Source organism: Eubalaena glacialis, chromosome 14, assembly GCF_028564815.1.
Source record: "Eubalaena glacialis isolate mEubGla1 chromosome 14, mEubGla1.1.hap2.+ XY, whole genome shotgun sequence".
NCBI classification, from domain to species: domain Eukaryota; kingdom Metazoa; phylum Chordata; class Mammalia; order Artiodactyla; family Balaenidae; genus Eubalaena; species Eubalaena glacialis.
In genome coordinates this window covers 2386893-2405590 of record NC_083729.1, presented here as the reverse complement: position 1 = coordinate 2405590, position 18698 = coordinate 2386893, and the positions used below count along the sequence as shown (strand labels likewise).

The 18698-nt window shown below is 42.6% G+C and overlaps 1 protein-coding gene across 1 annotated transcript in view; it reads right to left on the bottom strand.

Moving 5' to 3' along the window:
- Nucleotides 1-2060: 2060 nt before the first annotated feature.
- Nucleotides 2061-18698, bottom strand: part of ALLC (allantoicase) — a 136602-nt gene continuing 119964 nt past the window's right edge. The window contains 2 exon segments of the mRNA XM_061168662.1: nucleotides 2061-2254; nucleotides 2483-2573. Of these exon segments, the coding sequence (XP_061024645.1) occupies nucleotides 2061-2254; nucleotides 2483-2573 (285 nt within the window).

The following is an 18698-nucleotide window of genomic DNA, read 5'->3' as shown; positions in this document are numbered from 1 at the left end:
CACAGACCTAGTTCACACACTTGTGTGGTCTGACTTGAAAGTCCATTCCCTTCGTCACCAAAAATGCACCATCCCCTGGGGTTCTACTGTCTATTTCTGACATGTATATATGTATATGTATATATAAAGTAGATGTGTTTGTGTGTGGATTTATATATAATATGTATAATAATTATGTCTTAATTCACTTTTAAATAGGAATAATTAATTATAGATAACTCTGTAAATACGTATAATTTTCAGGATAGCTGAGTCACTCTGGAATGCCAGATACGGGTAATGTTCTAAGAAAAAGGCAAGATCTGGGTCCCGTGACAACGTCCATCAAATCTCATCAACCACACCCTTCCACTTCCAGCTTTACACTCAGGGAACAGAAGAAGGAATTCCAGATACATTTAGTCTTAATCATTGTTTTAAAACTTTATGTCTGGGCACCAAAATATGAAATTCATTAATTTTAATATTCTACTAGCATTCCTCTTCAGCATAATGTGAAAAAAAGGCTTAATTTCATTTTCATCTGCCTTACAATCCTTTCTAGCTTCAGACTGTTGTTCTTCACAACTATGGCTGATATTTTGTTTTCATGGTATTTTTTGTTCTTTGTGTTCTCCCTGAGTCATCTGTTTTTGAGATGCTTGTCCCAAGGATGGCTGTTCAGGGGCTCCTTGTTTGTCAGGTATCTGTTCTTGGGATGCTTGACCCAAGGATGGCTGTTCAGGGGGTCCTTGTTTGTCAGGTATCTGTTCTTGTGATGCCTGTCCCCAGGATGGCTGTGCAGGGGGTCCTTGTTTGTCAGGTATCTGTTCTTGGGATGGTTGTCCCAGGGATGGCTGTTCAAATGATTCTTGCTTCTCAGGTATCTGTTCATCAGATGACTGTCCCAAGTATGACTGTTTAAGCAATTCTTGTTTGTCAAGTTTTACTTCTGGTTGTCTTGGTGATGACTCTTCTTGTGATTGCTGTCTCATTGGTGGTTCTCTTTGGTCTTCTATTTTTACTGGGTTGTCTAGTAGTACAGCTGTATTTTTTTCCTCTAGAATGTCACATGGTTCTTTTTCTTGTTTTCAGTAAACAAAATAAAACAAAATCACCAATAAACATAGTAGCCATCTAAACCAGGTGAAATAAATCATAAAATGACAAGCATTGCTACTGTATCATTGATTTCAAAATGACAGTAATAATATTAAATAAATAAAATAGTTTTCACATAGGATATTACACTTACAATGTGCTTTTACTTGTTTTATCACTTTTACTCTCATTTAGAAATACAGTCCATTCGTTGTTTACATATTTAAAAACCACTGGAAAGACTCTTACTTTTTCTATGAGTCACTGAGGTAGGGAAGGCACTTTTATAAAATAAAAAAGAATCAGTGCAGGAGAATCCAGAGCCACTGTTTTCCAGAAGAGGCACCAACAAGATGAAGAACAACCCATCAAGTGCAGGAAGATTATCGTGTACTTATGAACCTTCCACCAGTCAAACCATGTTTGCCAATGCCAACATGATTCCTACAGAGATAAATGCCATTTGTTGTAGGAAATCAGAGGATACTCCTAAAAACTGAAAACACTGCCGTTTGAAACAACACATGGAAAGACATCCTCAGCTGGAGCTTCACAGAACCTGAGAGAAGCCAGGTACCTGACTTCTTCCCTTCACTCCAAATCTGCTCTTCCTCTTGTTCTCAGGAGTAACACCAGACCCCAATCCAGAAACCCCAGCTCCAATTTCCTCCTCATCTCTCACATCACTTTTGTGGCTAAGTCTGGTCAATATGGTCTACTTCCAGAAAACTGTCTCTCCCTATGCAGCCCCACTGCCACGGTCCCGACGCCACCATCTAATAGATGGAATGTGTGGGTGCACGTAACGCTCTTACCTCTCCCTTCCCCCTCCCGCTGTCAGAGTGATGATTTTAAAACATAAGTTTGATCACATCATCTCCCTGCTTTAACATTATCTACAGGATAAAGACCAAACCTTTAGAATGACACACAAGGGCGTGGCAGCGATGACCAGCAGACCAAGACTGTGCTCCCCTGCCCTAGTGTCGAGCTGCCACGGACAGCTCCCAGCCAACTAGCACCCAGGCAGGGCCAAATGTCTCCTCCGACCACAGGGCTGTGAACGTGAAGTCCTCCTCTGGGCTGAGCTGGTAAGTGTCTGATGGCACCTCCTGTCTCTCCTCTCCTCCGGAAGATGGCAGCATCACAAAGGATCCAGATCCCTGAGTCACCGCTGGGAGGGGAGACACCCAGGACAGCCTCCACCCGGAAGCAGCCTTTGTGTGGTCGAGAAATAAACATTTATTGTGTCGAGTCACTGAGACTTGGGGTTGACACCTTTACTACAACTTGGCCTCACCGCCTGTCACGGATACAGCAGACCTTGGGCGCCGAGCCTCATCTGTGTCTCCATCTTCCCCTCGCACTGTTCCCTGACACACTCTTTTTGTTCCAGCCTCACCCCCCAATGTGCCATCGCTCTTCCACGCATTTGCACATGCAGACCCCTTGTCCCGCATCCTTCTCAGCACTGCCTCCTTGGCAAACTCCTCCTGAGTTGTGAAGGCACGAGTCATTTGAGCAACCCTCTCCTCTGTAACACCTTCTACCATTCCCTGCAGCCTCTCTCCTGGCCCCGGACAGTCAGCCATTCTCTCTTCGGGACATTTCCAGGGTATCCAATACAAACCTCTGTCTGTTTATACACCTGGGTCCCAACCCCGATAGAAACAAGCTTCTTGAGAACAACAAAGCCTAGTCTATCTCATATGTATTCTCTCCACAATCAATGCCGAGCTCAGAGTCGGCAGCTCCATACTATTTTGTTTCATTTTTAAAGAACGGTAAAATGACACTTGAGTCCTGGCTCCCCTACCTACTTTCAGAATAATCTTGGACAAATCACCTTCCCTTCCTGGGTTTCAGTTATTTCTTTCTCGAAAAATACGGGTGAAAGTGTGGATCTTCAGAAATGTAGGATTATGGTGCTAAGTGACTAAAGCACACAGTGAACTGTAAAAATTGATGCACAGTTGTCTCTCGGTGTCTGCAGGTACTGGTTCCAGGAGCCCCACGGATAGCAAGTGCCTTATATAAAATGACATGGTGTTTGCGTACAACCTAGGCACATTCTCCTGTAAACTTGAAATCACCTCTAGACTACTTATGATACCTAATACAATGTAAATGCTACGTGAACAGTTGTAAATACGGTTAGATACTATGTGAATAGTCATCTGCACGTGGCAGATTAAAGTTTTTCTTTTTGGAAATTTCTGGAATGTCTTTTCAAATATTTTTGATCCGCCGTCGGTTGAATCCATGAATGCGGAAGGCAAACTGTGCACGTGGTATGACACTTATTATTATCACAAAAAGTTTAAAGAGCAAAAACGGGATTATAGAAGAAAAACTAAAAACTGTCACAAGGTATTATACGATTATATGAAAATGAAAGGCCGAGACGGTGAGAGGCAAGAGGAGTTGAAACTGCCCTTTGCAAACCCCCGGGGAAGATCTGAGGCTGCTCACCGCTCACGTGCCAGCCTAGCGCCCCCTACAGGCTCCCTCCACACGCAGGCTGACCCTCTGCTTAGTCTGTCTCGCCTACTAGACCTCGAGCTGCTTGAGGGCAGGGGCTGTGTCTTATTCATCTTTGTTTCCCAGGCACCCAGCTCAGCCTGGCACGTGGAAGGTACTCAGAAAATGTCCGATAAATGAAAAAAAGGGAATAAATAATAAATGGACCAGCAGTCCCTAGTCCCACATATAAAGCATCCCTAAAGACATATAAAATTAGAATGTGCAAAATTAAAAATGGTATTAAGATATTAAAGTGTGTTTATATGAATAATAGATCACCCTACTATTTAATATAAAATTGCATTAAACATTAATGTAAAATAATATGTTGCTGCATTGGTATGTAATAAAATGTATTTCAAACATCCCTGAGTTCACTCTGCCTTTTAAATGCAATGGCCGATGAGATGTCTCTGGCATTGCGTACTTGTTCTGTATTGTTTTCTTTCAGAATTGAACCCATAATCCAATAAGCCCCTAAATATGGCTAAAAATGTGTCACTTCAGGGCACCTAAGGATTACCATATTTGTCTGAAGTCTCCTGTCTGAAACCTGCACCTTCTTACCCCAAGTTCAAGTTTTTTTTTTCTCTTCTCTCCTTTTTTCTTACAAAATGTTAATAAAGACAAATGCAGTAAAATCTCAAAATAATTGTAGAGTTGAACAATGCAAATTCCGCCTGGACTGAACTGCTGGCTGACGGACAGTGTCACCTGTGCTGAGTAAAAACCTTCCTTTGTCAACCCACCGAAAAACGGTGCCACGCAAGAGGGTTTGCAGAGGTCAGGGCACAGTTACGAAAGGGTAAGCTTTTGTTCAAAGCCCGACAGTCCGCGTAGCCATGTGCCCCCAAATGGAAGTCCCGGTGGTGGCCCAGTGGAGGCGCCGCACACGTTTTCGGGGGTAACTGACAAGGACAGAGTGAGCACAGCAGGCGTGTGTCTGTCCCACACACGCCCCATAGATGGTCACGATAATCGCTCTCTTACCAGGAAACGGGACCACTTTCTTACTCTTGCTGAGGTTCTTGAGAGATGCTAAAAAAAAAAGAAAGAAAAACCCAGATATTAATATTAATACACTGACCAAAGGGTTTACATACCATGAGATTGTGATGTGAGATCTACAGCTAAAAGAATTAGCGGAATGTCAGCATGTTGAGTGTAGACAGCATTTAGGGCCATTTTGGTAAAAGCATGGTCCTGCATTTATTACACAGGAAGTCAGGCCAACGTTATGCCAGTTGTAGCCTCTGAGATTATGGGGCAACAGAATTTTGATCTTCTTGTTTTTCTTCCTCTAAGAAAAAAAAGCATATTTTAGTTAAGTTCTTTTTAAACTCCTCCCTCATTCAGTTTCCCAGTGGGAAGTCAGGGGGGATATTGTGGCATTTCCTTCGCTCCATAACAAGGTATAATAGGTAACAGGGGCTCTCCAGTTTGACCAGCAAACTGTAAAGTGCAGGTGTTGGGTGTAGCCCACCAACAACCAGAAAATGTTGCTCAGTTTCCACGGCAGCTGCTCGTCGAAAACCTCAACAGAAAAGAGCGGTAAAAATATAACATTCAGTCTACAGTGAAAACTACCAAACCTAAAAATGTGTAATTTACATCAGTACTCGCAAGATACAAGGCACTAGTACACACAAGCACAGCATAAATAAATGCAATAAAACTTCTGCAGATCCACCCATTTCACCTCTTATCTGACAATTCTGCTTTGATTTCAGGCATTTTAAAGTTTGTGGGAGTCTCTGCCGATTCACCAACATGGCATGAAAAGAGTTGTTCTATTGCAGATATATGCTCCTAAACACACGTGTGTGTCGTTTCCACTAACAAAATTAACACAGAAATATTTTTCTTAACATGCACTTCAGTTAAAACGAACCCAGGAGCCAAATAACTAGACTGAAGCTGTTCTGAAGACCTGTTATGTTGGCAAGTGAGACGAAAATGACAAGCAAGACAAGCTGGAGGGCGGGGTGGGGGGGGGCTGCCAGTCACAGAAGAAGAAATGCGAGAAGCTGTTAGGAGAGTTGATTGGAGAGATTAGACTGCCAGCAGCAGCAGCTCGAGGGATCTGAAAGCTGGAGCAGAGAAAAAACCAACAAGAACTCACAGTTTCAGGAGAAGGCTGGTTTTGATGACAATCGTGGGAGGTCAGAAGCCACCAAGAATCACAACAGCTGGATGACATCAGAAAAACCACTGCCTTTGTCCAACAAGAATTCCCCCAAGGCCCATTTCCAAGTATAATGTGATTTGAACATATTGTCAACTACTGTATTCAATACTTGCTTTGCAACCTCTTCCTCATTCTCACCTATTTCTGTGACTGCCAGAATCTACGGCAGCTGCTAGTTATGGATTAAGATGTCAGGCTCAAATTTGTGAAAATAAATCCAATGTTTTGGTTTAAGGTGTAATTACTTTATGAAAGTCAGAAACCCAAAGTTAGATAGCATTTAATTTTTGTATTTGGTAACAATTATGTAGGCATCTGATTTCTCTGTGAGCTAGGCATGTTTTTAGATAAATCAGCAAAGACGTTTACCAAGTCCTTTTAGGGGATTACATATCAAATCAAAAAGTAGTTTGAATTCACAAAATCTTTGACAGTGGTTTGAAGATCCCAACCAGAGTCCTAGAATCACAGATTAACCTAATGAGTTCTCCTGCAACCAGTATCGTTTTTTTATTCTTAAAATAATCCTAATTTTCTGTATTCAAATGTGCTGCTCATCAGAGAAAATTTGGAAAATAGAGAATAGCACCTCCCCAAATGGAAATAAATTTAAGTCATAGACCCACCACTTGTTGTAAGTTGTAACCTAAATGAAGTCTGGAGTATAAAATCAGCATTTATCTCTGACTTTATAGCCTCAAGATAAACTCCTAGATGTAGATTGCTGGTTCGGAGGTATGCGTACTTCAAAGTGCCCCACAGGAGAGGTTACCCAGGTCACATCCCCCTGAGGACACAGTCTCCCCAGTAGCCCTCTTGAGCGAAGGCTGCTCACTCACTCTTCATGTGCTTGGAAGTGGGCATTTCCAGGCTTTATCCCTTCCTCAGCCTTAAAAGCCCTCAGCCTCGCTACTGCCCACTCCCTGTCCTTGCAGTAGCCACGCCCTCCTCTTCTGGCCCACCCTAGCTCGTGGCTCCCATGTCTCCCTCTGACATAACCCCCGTCATCATCCTGGGGGACCTCAGTGGCCACCTTCCAATCACGGCTTCTCATCCAAGGATACTGCACTCTACCCACTCCCACGATCACACCCTAGACCTTGTCCTTACCAAGAATGCTAACCCCTCTCAGCTTCACCCTCCCGTCCTTACAGCCCTCTCCCTTTAATGCCCCAACTCTGATTCCTCTACCTGGTCATCACCCGCCCCGCCCCACTGACCCTGCCGCCATCCCTCTGGCCCTCTCCTACCTTGTGCATGCTTCCTTCCTCATCCCACCCAGAGATTACGGTCCATCACCGGACTCATTCCTTTGATTCATGATCACTAACTTCCCAGGATCCCTTAGCTCTACAGCATAACTCTAATACCATCCCTGGGTCCACTCAGTAGCTCGCTCTTCCAAGCAACTGTCTCATGATCTTTCTCTTCAAAACTCCACTCCGTCCCTCTGCATCCACAGCTGATGACCTTGTGTCTATGTGTGAAGACGGAAGTGATCAGACAGACCTCCCACAGGCTCCCGCCCCTGCACTTCTCAACCCACCAACATCTGTATCCATACACTCTGTTACTTTGCACATCACTCTGGATGGACTGTCCTATTTCTAAACTGTACACGGATTTCACATCTCTTACCTACCCAAGCACATCCTCCTGGCAATTATCCCTTCTCTTTCCTGCACCATCAGTTTGTTCCCCTTTAGATCAGGACAAACATGCTGGAACACCCACTACCTTTAAAAAAGGGATCCAACCTTGACCACGTGTCCACCTCTACCTACTGCCCCAATCTGTGCTGCCCTTTCCAGCCTGAACACCAGGGAAGTGTTGCCTGTGCTGGACATCTCCATTTCCACTCCTCCCATTTTTTGGATTAACTCCTATCCAGCTTCGAGGTCATCTTTCTATAGGAACAATCTATTGTTTATGCTGCAAATGACTTCCATGTTATCAAACCCAAGGGTCAATCGATCAGAAAAATTTAACTTGATTGAGTTCTATTACTGCTCAAATATTACTCCTTGGAAGACTTGGAGCCATAGTTTTTTAAGCTGAAAGGCCCTTAAGAGGTTGGTCAATAAACTGTATTCCCACTGTGTTCCCTGGAGCCCTGCTGGTCCTCAGAGATGTCTCGGGAGACCGGTGGGAGAACGTCAGTAAGAAGCAAAGGGAAGGCTGAATTTGTGGATTTCAACCCACCCACATCCTCTTCCACCAAACAGTTCCTTTTTTCCCTTTCCACTTGGGGAAAAAGAAGTTCTGGTGTTTCTTTTACCTTTTTATTTTAAAACAATTTTAGACTTACAGGAATGTTGCAAAGATAGTACAGAGAGTTCCAATATACTGTTCACCCAGATTCCCCTGCTGTGAACATCTTACATTAACAATGGTCCATTTGTAAAAATTGAAATTAACATTCGGACAATGCTATTTAACTGACTTATTTGGATTTCACTAGTTTCTCCACTAATGTCCTTTTTCTGCTCCAGGATCCAATTCAAGATAGCACCTTGCACTTACTCATATTCTCTCCTAATCTCCTCCAAACTGTGACAGTTTCTCAGTCTTTATTTCTCATGACTTGACACTTCTGAAGAGTGCTGGTTGGGTATTTTGTAGAATGTCCCCCAATTCGGGTGTAGCTGATACTTTCTCATTTTGGACTGGAGTTATGGATTTGGGGGAGTAACACCAGAGCCCTCTCACTGCATCACACCAAGAGGTATATTATATCAACATCACTTTATCACTGGTGATAGGAACCTTGATCACTCGGGTAGGTGGTGCCTGTCAGCTTTCTCTACTATAAAGTTTTCTGATGTCTTCTTTCAAAGACTGAAAACCAATGACCTTGTGCTTACCTTTTATTTTGCACATGAAAAAATAAGATTCAGATAAGGCTTCAAATAAGTCATGTTCACAGTCACACTGTGTATTAATATTAGTGGGACTAGAATCCCAAAAGAAGAAAAATTGTAAAGGAGAGATTGGCTACTGGGTCTTTAAGGTCCTTCCCTAGTCTAAATTTCAATCATGTTATAAGCTATTTACCCTTCTTTTATTCATATTGATAAAAACATATCAGAGACTCATTTGAAAGAAATGAGAACTCACTATGCTATAGATATTATTCCTATAAAATTTCCCCAGAAATGCAACAAAAGTACATGGTAAAAGCAGATAAGATGCGTTCTTGGACCATTCAATGTTGGCAGATGTTTCAAGCTGAACACTTATTTAGCGCAGAGTAACAGTAAAATGTCAACTAGAGGACGAGCCAAAATCAGGTGAACAGGACTCCCCTGGTGGCGCAGTGGTTGAAAATCCGCCTGCCAACGCAGGGGGCACGGGCTCAAGCCCTGGTCCGGGAAGATCCCACATGCCGTGGAGCAACTAAGCCCGTGCGCCACAACTACTGAGCCTGCGCTCTAGAGCCTGCGAGCCACAACTACTGAAGCCCACGCACCTAAAGCCCGTGCTCCGCAACGAAGAGTAGCCCCCCGCTCGCCACAACTAGAAAAAGCCCGCACACAGCAACGAAGACCCAATGCAGCCAAAAATAAATAAATAAAATAAATAAATTTTTTTAAAAAATCAGGCGAACAGAAATGGCTGGAAATTAAAGTAGGGCAGTGATGAAGGTGCAGCACATGCAGAGAAGGGCCCTCCCCCAGCCAACATTCCACTACACAACACAGTAAAACAGATGTGGAGGACTCGGGGATGTTTCAGAAGAGCAAAGTGAAGAACAAAGAATTACCCTGCATTTGTGTAGTTCTAGAGTTTTCAATATACTTTCAGATTACTTTTCTCATCTAGCATCACAACATGTGCTGTCGAATCTGAAGGTGAGAGAAATAACGTTCAGAGAGGTGAAATGACTAGCTCTGGACACCACAGATAACGGGGCGAGGCTGGTACGTGTCCCCAGAGCCCTGGGTCTACTACACTGTCCACGGCACACATGGGTGAGTTAAACCATTACGGTTCATTTTAATGCTCAGTTCCTCCTTTTTGCTTCTTTTCGATTCTAAAATATTTTTAAAACAATTTTTAAATAATTACATATTAGCATCTTCCCAGCAATTTTAATTTATCCTCTGACAGCTTCTCCAGGACCATTTTGGAGGAGGGCTGTCTACAAACAGGAGAAAGCCCACACCCGCTCTGGCTACCAGGAAGGCAAAGGAAATGACCCCTCTTCATGCACCCCTATGAATACAGCACGTCGTCTTCAACCTCTAAAGAGGAAAGCTGCCGTATAAATCTAACTTGTTTTATAATTGCTAAGAAACAGTGTTTATAAAACTCAAAAGGTCATTTAATCAGGCTAAGATTGTCTAGCCTAAGAGACTAGAGAAGGGCTTCATAAAGGTCAAATGCTGCACAGGAAATGAGTTAGCTCCACCAGCACGAGAAAGAGAGAGAGATTTCAGATTCTCATAAACGACTTGTGTTTCAGTAGTAAGGAAAGTATCCAAGGAAAAAAAAGAACGTGAACACTTTTCTCTAGAATTATTTGGAACTCATTCTGTCTAAAGGCAAAGACTCTGGATTCAAAACTCAAACAACCTCCAGCAAATTAAAGTCAGTCCCACCACCAGCCCGAGTGACCACTGAGCTCTCGTCCCCATGGCTGCTATCCCCAAAGTGGACCTCCCAGACTCTCTGCCCAGCCTCAGCACAGAGGGATGGGCAGCTCTCCGCTCACACTAATCAGTCTAGAAAAGATAACGGGAAGAGCAGACCCCACGCGGGTTTCACAAATTCAGCGCGACTCAGAACCTACAGGAGCATCTGACTCCACCACCTCCTCTTATCAATGAGCCCCTGGGCCCTGCACCCAGTCTGGGTCGACGCAGCGGGTCCAGGCCTATGAGCAGGCGTGGGATGCAGGCTCAGTGCTTACTCTGCTTTGTCCCATGTGGCAAACCCAAGCATTATTTTACATCTAAGTAAAGGATCACAGAATATCTCTAAATGGACTTGCCAAAACACGAGCCTCTCCAATAACAGCACTCATAATTTACAGAATCAAAAGAAACACCAACTAGCTAGTTACTGCCTACCGCACACCTGTGAGGATGCACAGAAGCATTCAGACGTGCTGATGGATATGTGAGCATTCACAGCACGAGATCAGGGCCCGGACCACCAAGCCAACAGTAACCGTTTGGTTTTCTTTCAGTTTTCCTCATCCTTGGGGGAAACAAGATGCATATTCAGTGGAATCATTTCCTGCATGGCTAACATCCTGACCTACAGATCAGGGAGGCTGTCACAAGCCTGCATGGGGTGACTGTCAGAGCATCTGAATTTAGAACTCAGTTACCGGTCTCCCATACCTACTTGCTAATAGTCAGCTTCCTCAAAGAAAAGGTGACTTCCATTTACAGGGGAAGCTGAGTCACTGACTTCATCTCACTGTGTGATGTAAATAACTGGTAACAGCTCCCAAGAGCAGAGGCTTTATCCACTGGCCACCTGACAGGAAGAGAAAAGAAGGGGGAAAGATTCCCTTGGCGAGGGAGATGGGGAGGGCTGAGGGCCCTGAGACCCAGAGCCACCATTCTGCTCAGGGCCACTCTGATGAAAACCATACAAACAGCAGGGAAGACAAGCAGAAGCCTGGCTCAGGCAAGTAAGTCTCCCAGCTTTACCCAAAGATTTAAATAAAAGGAGAATTAAAAAATAAACCTTCATGATTCATTTTGTTAGAACGAACTGTTACCACAGGTCAAAAGAGGCTGTCAAAACAGACAGCACTCAGGAAAATCACCGCAAAGCCACGATGTGCTTTGAACTAAAAAGATGTTGAGCAAAAAGGCCAGGCCCCCACTGGGTCTGTGCTCCCCACTCTTGAGAGGGTCCTGTCTTGCCTCCTGGACCCAAATCGTCACCAACTGTTAGCAGCTCTTTGAATGACAATAACAGGTCATCAGAGAGCCAAGCTAATTTATGATTGTAAACAAATGTTAAAAATTCATTTTTAACAATTCCTAAGTTGTCAGATTGACTAAAATCATAGCCAAAAAAAAAAAAGAGAGAGAGAGACCTCTAATGAGGTCTTTTAGAATGAGCATCTGGCCTGGCCAAGCTATAGTTCATGGTTCTTGGGTTCATAGCACCCAGGGGAATCAAAGGGCCAGGAGACCCACCTGTGTCTACACTGCAAAAAGGGATTTATAAGCCAGGCAGCCTGGGCACTGGGCAGCATCGTGCTGTTCCTGGGACTTTGCCCCTGGAACTGTGAATGAAAAACGCTCTGAAGCAAAGAAAAGCAGCTGGAAATCACAGTGGGAAAAAATTGATTTGTTTTTCTGATTCTTTGGTTCTTCCTCTTTGAATATCCCTCCACTTCCCAATTCCCCAAAACAAACAAAAATAACTGCACTAGAACACAGCCAAAAATTATTCCCAGTGAGGAAAAAAAAAAGTATTACTGACTTGAATTAAACTTCAGGGACTTAAAATTGCCTCATTCTCCTAGAAGAATGAAACTTGCAAACTCTCACAAAATATAAGATACTGCAGTGTTTTGGAAACAGTGTTGCCACTGCTAAGAATTCTGAGATTTTTAAGCACCTGATTCTATAGAAATTGATAGGATGGATGGCTGCTAACAGCCATGAGTATTCAGCAGGGACTGTAACATTTTTTTAAGCCAGGTGTGAAATAGGCTCATTCCCCTCCCCCAAATAAATGTTTGTGTTGGGCCACAGTTTCTGGCGGCCTCGGATTGGCTGCTTAACTCCAACAGCTCGGTGTAATGTGCGTGAGTGAGACACTGCTCAGAGGCCTTGGAGGCTGTACTGACACTCAGAGCTGTCGGGTAGAGCTGAGAGGCAGCCTGGCCACTTGGAAAAAAACCAGAGGGGTCCTGACATCACTCACAGCCCGCGCTCATCAGGCACTCAGGGCCGGCGTTACTGTCGAACCCACCGCAAGCCCACGCTTCCAGGGCCACAGCCCAGCTGACCCCGATGCCCGGCAGCCAGCACAGTGCCTCGCTGGCAACAGGGGAGAGAGGGAAGAGAGGTGGTTTTGTTTGAATTTCTGCTGTTTCTTCAGTCACCTCTGCCACCAAGGACAAGACAGGTAATCATTCTGTTTCCTCCCCTGTAAAATGAGGATCGTCACCTGGCAAGGGTGCTAAAATGAAAATAAAACTCAGAAGGAAATGTCTATGGAGGAATTGTGGAATCCGTGCATATTTTTAAATTATTGTTACAGCAGATGGTTCAATATATGTTTTATATACTTAAGGCTCAATAACAGCCGACAGCACGTAATGGGATTTTTTTAAGTACTCAGGACCTTGACTGCAGGGAAGGGCACAGAGAGGCTGAAAGGGAAGGTCGACTCTGCCCTCGGAGATTGCTCTCCGGGGTGACCTGTCACCTCAAGAGCAAATAACAAAAGGGAAATCAAGTAACAAAAAATCAAATAACAAAAAGGAAAAGAGAAGCAGGGGGTTAGACCACACCCTAAACCGAATGGACACGCATGTCAGACTAACGTGTGACCCCCCAGCAGGTTTCTTTCTGGTCAGTAGGTGGCGACCTGGGGCTCAAGTGGCTGTCTGCTCCCTGGTGGAGCAAACACCACCTTCATGTTTAAATACCTGGGGGTTTACTTTATAAACCTCTTTTCTTGCAAACAAAAAAATCTTCTCTGATCATCTTACTGGCATTTATGGATGATGAGTTTTCTCTTAAGTTACCAAGTAGAGTAGAAAATCAAAAGGTACACATTCTCCCAAAATTCAATGGAAATTCTATTTCCCTCACGTTCAATGGAAATTGTTGTTGAAAGATTTTGACTGTGGGACACTGACAATTGTAATTCAATTTTAAAATTGAAACCCAAAATGTCATAACGCAGGGTCGGTCCGAGGAAGCCCGTCTTCCTGGATCTGTCTTTCCTCCCAAGCCAGAGATGAAAAACAGCATGAAAGGTCACGTCACACAAAGAACTCTCTACCCTCTTGGAGCCTGAAAACGACCGACCCTCCCCTGACCCAGCCTCGCTGGTCCCCAGATGCCATCCTTCCCGGCTCCTGGTAGCTCTTCTTTCTGGGGTCCAAAAAGATGCCCATGCTCACCTCTTCCAAAGGAAACCTTAGAGATGTTCTTTCAGATCTCTTTTCCCTTCAAGGCTCCCCTTGGGGTTGGTTTAATATAATTTTAATCACGTATAAATGCTAACAGAACTCAGCTATTGAGATGTGATGGGTGATCCCCTGCCCACAGGACTAGGGAGTCGGGGCTCATCTACCTCCGTCCAAGCTACCAGGGACCCCTTCAGCCTCTCCCATGGCCAACACTCCTCCTCTACTTTCTTCAGGGGGAACAATTGCAGGTCCTCACACATAGAGCCCACAGAAGAAGAAAGGGGAGACAGCCACACAGTGTTAGATAATCCTCACTACCAGCTAATCTCATGGGACACGACCATCTCACAGGATTGTGATCACCACACTTCAAAGAACAGAGGGCTGCAGGTGCTTTGTTTGGAGGACTAAACTACATCCGAAGAGCATACAGGTTATTGACAGAGATCTGAGCCACAGTTCAAGGCCTTGGGATGGAAAGACACACCCTGGAGTGAGTTCTGGCCAACGTTACAAGCTCAGTAATGTAGGAAATCACCCTGTGACCTTGGGAAGGATGCTCACCCTCTCTATGCCTCAGTTTCCTCATCTGTAAAATAGCCAACTTACGTAATAAAAAGACAAATGGTTAACATGTCTATTTTTACAGTTTGCAACACATTGTGTCATTTAATACTGTAATATATCATTTTCCTAATCCTCATGGGTAATATGCTACACCACAAAACCCTTTGTAAACCACTTTTAAAACAACAAATCTAAACAACTGTGATTATAAATAAATAGTTATGGAAAAATTTAGGAAATGAATTTCTAATTTGGTGGTGTTATTATTATGGGGTTTTATGGGGGGCAGGAAATAAGACCTTTTCTCTATCAAATGTTCTATGCATATTTTAACTATATTTCAGGAGACAAATTTGACTAGCTGTTTATAATTGATCTTACATGTATACTCACCCATGGCTGAATTATTACAAAATATATACATTTCTATTTCTTCAGCATCTATATGACATACCTTTTTTCTTTGTGTTGTGTCTTAAGGGAAACTTTTTCTTAAAAGACATTCGTGAATTGTCTTCCTGAAATAGAAGCCATCAGTGTTAGCAGCTGATACTTTTTTCTCTGAATATAAACAAGAGCCCTCAGGACTGGAACACTCAGCTACAACTCGACCCTGAGAACTGAGGTTTGCAACAAAGGTTAGCCCACTGGAGATTATAACGCACTCAACAGTGATGTGCCAAACCACACAGCCCGTGCTGGAAGGCCACCCACCTCTCCTTGGTCCAGCAAGAGGCAGCCTTACTGTGGCCTGGCCTGGGAGTCCAGACCAAGATCAAGAAAGCCCACAGATCACCATGGACCAGATAAGCTCCCCTAGTCAGGCTTCAGGGTCCAGCCCTTCTCTGTTGAACTCTTAACTCAGGGCAGTTCAGTGGCCAAGCTAGAGACCAGGACTTATGGACCCAGTTCACACTGATTCCCAAGGGTCATTCCAAGTTTTCTACCACCATCTTGTCCTCCCAAACATTCCCCATAACAAAAATGACCCAGCTTCACCTTGGAATGTAAAGAGCTACAAAGAGAATCACACCCATCCTAACAACAAGAAAAAGCCAGATAATCTAGAAAATTATAACCTTCCTGAACTCATCAGAGAGTTGGGATCACAGGGCAACCAACTAGCCTGGAATCTAAGGGCAGACAGACTCCTCCAAGGAGAGGCAGGGCAGAGTGCTAGCTTCCCTGGGGCAGAGCACGGGAGGAAAAGACCGCCAACCAAAGGGGTAAGAGGATTTCAGCCAAAAGTTTTGATGAGTGTAGGCGAGTGTGAGAGCATACAACCAAGGCTCCTTAGATAAATGGCTGATTCCATGGCAGAGAAAGTACATGAGCCTGGAGAAACTTGTAGTAATAGAAACAAAGGAAGTTCTTAAAATAACAAAACATTTCAAAGGGACATGCCAAAGGAACACAGGAGCCAAGATGAAAGAACACCAATGACCAAAACAGGAACAACTGCCAACGGACACATGAAAAGATGCTCAACATCACTAATCATCACGGAAATGCAAATCAAAATCACAGTGAGATCTCGCCTCACACCTGTCAGAATGGCTATCATCAAAAAGACAACAAATAACAAGTGTTGGTGAGGATGTGGAGAAAAGGGAACCCTCGTACACTGTTGGTGGAAATGTTAACTGATGCAGTACAGAGGTTTCTCAAAAAACTAAAAATAGAACTACCATATGACCCAGCAATTCCACTCCTGAGTATATATCTGAAAAAAACAAAAACACTAATTTGAAAAGATACATGCACCCCAATGTTCACAGCAGCATTATTTACAATTGCCAAGGTATGGAAACAACCTAAATGTCCATCAACAGATGAATGGATAAAGAAGATGTATATATATATATATATATATATATATATATGCGCGCACACACACACAATGGAATACTACTCAGACATAAAAAAGAATGAAATTTTGCCATTTGCAGCAACATGGATGGACTTGGAGGGCATTGTGCTAAGTGAAATAAGTCAGGCAGAGAAAGACAAATACTGTATGATATCACTTATGTGTGGAATCTAAAAAATACAACAAAGTAGTGAATTAAACAAAAAAGAAGCAGACTCACAGATATAGAAAACAAACTAGTGGTTACCAGTGGGAAGAGAGACGGGGGGAGGGGCAATATAGAGGTAGGGTAAAAAATTGGAACAATAAAATAAATAACATAATATTGGATTATAAACCAGAGTAGAAAATATACACACAGGAGTCCATAATTATGTGAATAAATGGTCGAAGAAATAAATAAATTGGAGATAAGAAACATATATTCCTTACAGGAGAATTCCAAAGAACAGATACATAGAGATCAAGATCCCCCCTACTGGAGACGATGGTTAATTCTCACCCCACCTCCTTTTGGAGGCTTTAGTGACTTGCTTTCTACAAACAGAGTAGGGAAAGGGATAAAGAGAAAGTCTACAGTAGAGAATTCTGATAAACAATATATTAAACAAGTAATGAAGATTAATTTCATTAGGGATGTCACATGGATATCCCCTGTGACAAGAAGAGCTCTCCACCTCTGTGGTATTCTTTCCAAAACCCCATAACTCCAGTCTGATCATGAGAAAAACATCACTGGGGGACATTTATGAGGCCTGATATCAAAACCAAACAAAGACATTATGAGTAAAGAAAACTGCAAATGGATAAGCCTCTTGAAAACAGACACAAGGCTTCTTCATAAAATATTAACACATTGAATCCAACTACATGTAAAGAAAGATAATACATGATGAACAAGTGGGGTTTATCCCAGGAAGTCAAATCTAGTTCAACATTTGAAAATCAATCAACTGAACTCCACATCTCAACAGACTAAAAAAGGAAATGACATGTTTGTCTCAAGAGATGCAGAAAAACCATTTGACAAAATTCAGCATCCACTCATGGTAAATCTCTCAGCAAATTAGGAATACAAAGTAGTTTTCTCAATCTAATAAATGACATCTATAACAGATATATAGAGATACAGATCAATACAAACATATATACAGAAACATTACATATATATGAACATAAACATATACCTACACATACACACAGCTAACATCACACTTAGTAATAAAAGTCTGAATGTTTTCCCCTTAAGATCAGGAAGAAGTCAAGCAGGTCTGCCTTCTCCCCTCCCATTCAATATCATACTAGAGGCACTAGCCAGTACAATAAAGTAAGAATGAGAAATAAAGACATATGGTTAGGAAAGGAAGAAATAATATGGTCTTAATTCACAGACAATATGACTGTCTAAGTAGAAAATCCCAAAGAATCTACAAAAAGCTTGAGCTAATGAGTTTACCGAGATCTCAGGATTGAGGTCAAAATATAAAAATCAATTGTTTTTCTATATATTTGCAACAAACAATTGGAAATTAAAATTTAAAATGCCATGTACAATAGCTCCAAAAACAAAACACTAATGCATAAATCTAACAAAATACGTGCAAGATCTGTATGCTGAATGCTAAAAACCACTGATTAAAAAATCACAGACCTAAATAAATGGAGAGAGAGAGTATGTCCGTGGTATATCAAATTCAATATTGTTAACATGTAGATTCTCCCTGATCTCTCGATCAGTATAATCCCAATCAATCTCACCAGGATCTCTGCAGAAGTTGACGAGTTGAGTCTAATACTTATTTGGAAGGGCAAAAGATCTAGACTAGCTCCAAACAATGTTGAAAACGAAGAATAAAAGTAGAGGTCACACATAATCTGTGTTCAAAACTCCAGTAATCAAGGACGTTCAATATTGGTGGAAAGAAAGGTACAGAGATCAACAGAAGATCTATTGAGTCCAGAAACAGCCCAACACAAATATGGTCAGTTGGTTATGAAAAATGTGAGAAGAAATGAAATGCAGAAAGGACAGTCCTTTCAACAAATGGTGCAGGAACAGCTAGACGTCCACAAGTAAAACCAAAAAATGAACCTCATTCCACACACTGAACTACATATAAAAATCCACTCAAAATTGGTCCTGGACATCAATGTGAACCATAAAACCATCAAGTTTCTAGAATAAGACATAGGGGAAAATATTTAAGACTCTGAATTAGGCATAGAACTCTTAGCTATGACATGAAAAGCACAATTTAGAAAAGAAAAATCAGTAAATTGGACTTCATCAAAATTAAAACTTCTGCTTTTCAAAATACAATGTTAAGAGAATGAAAAGACAAGCCACAGTAGGA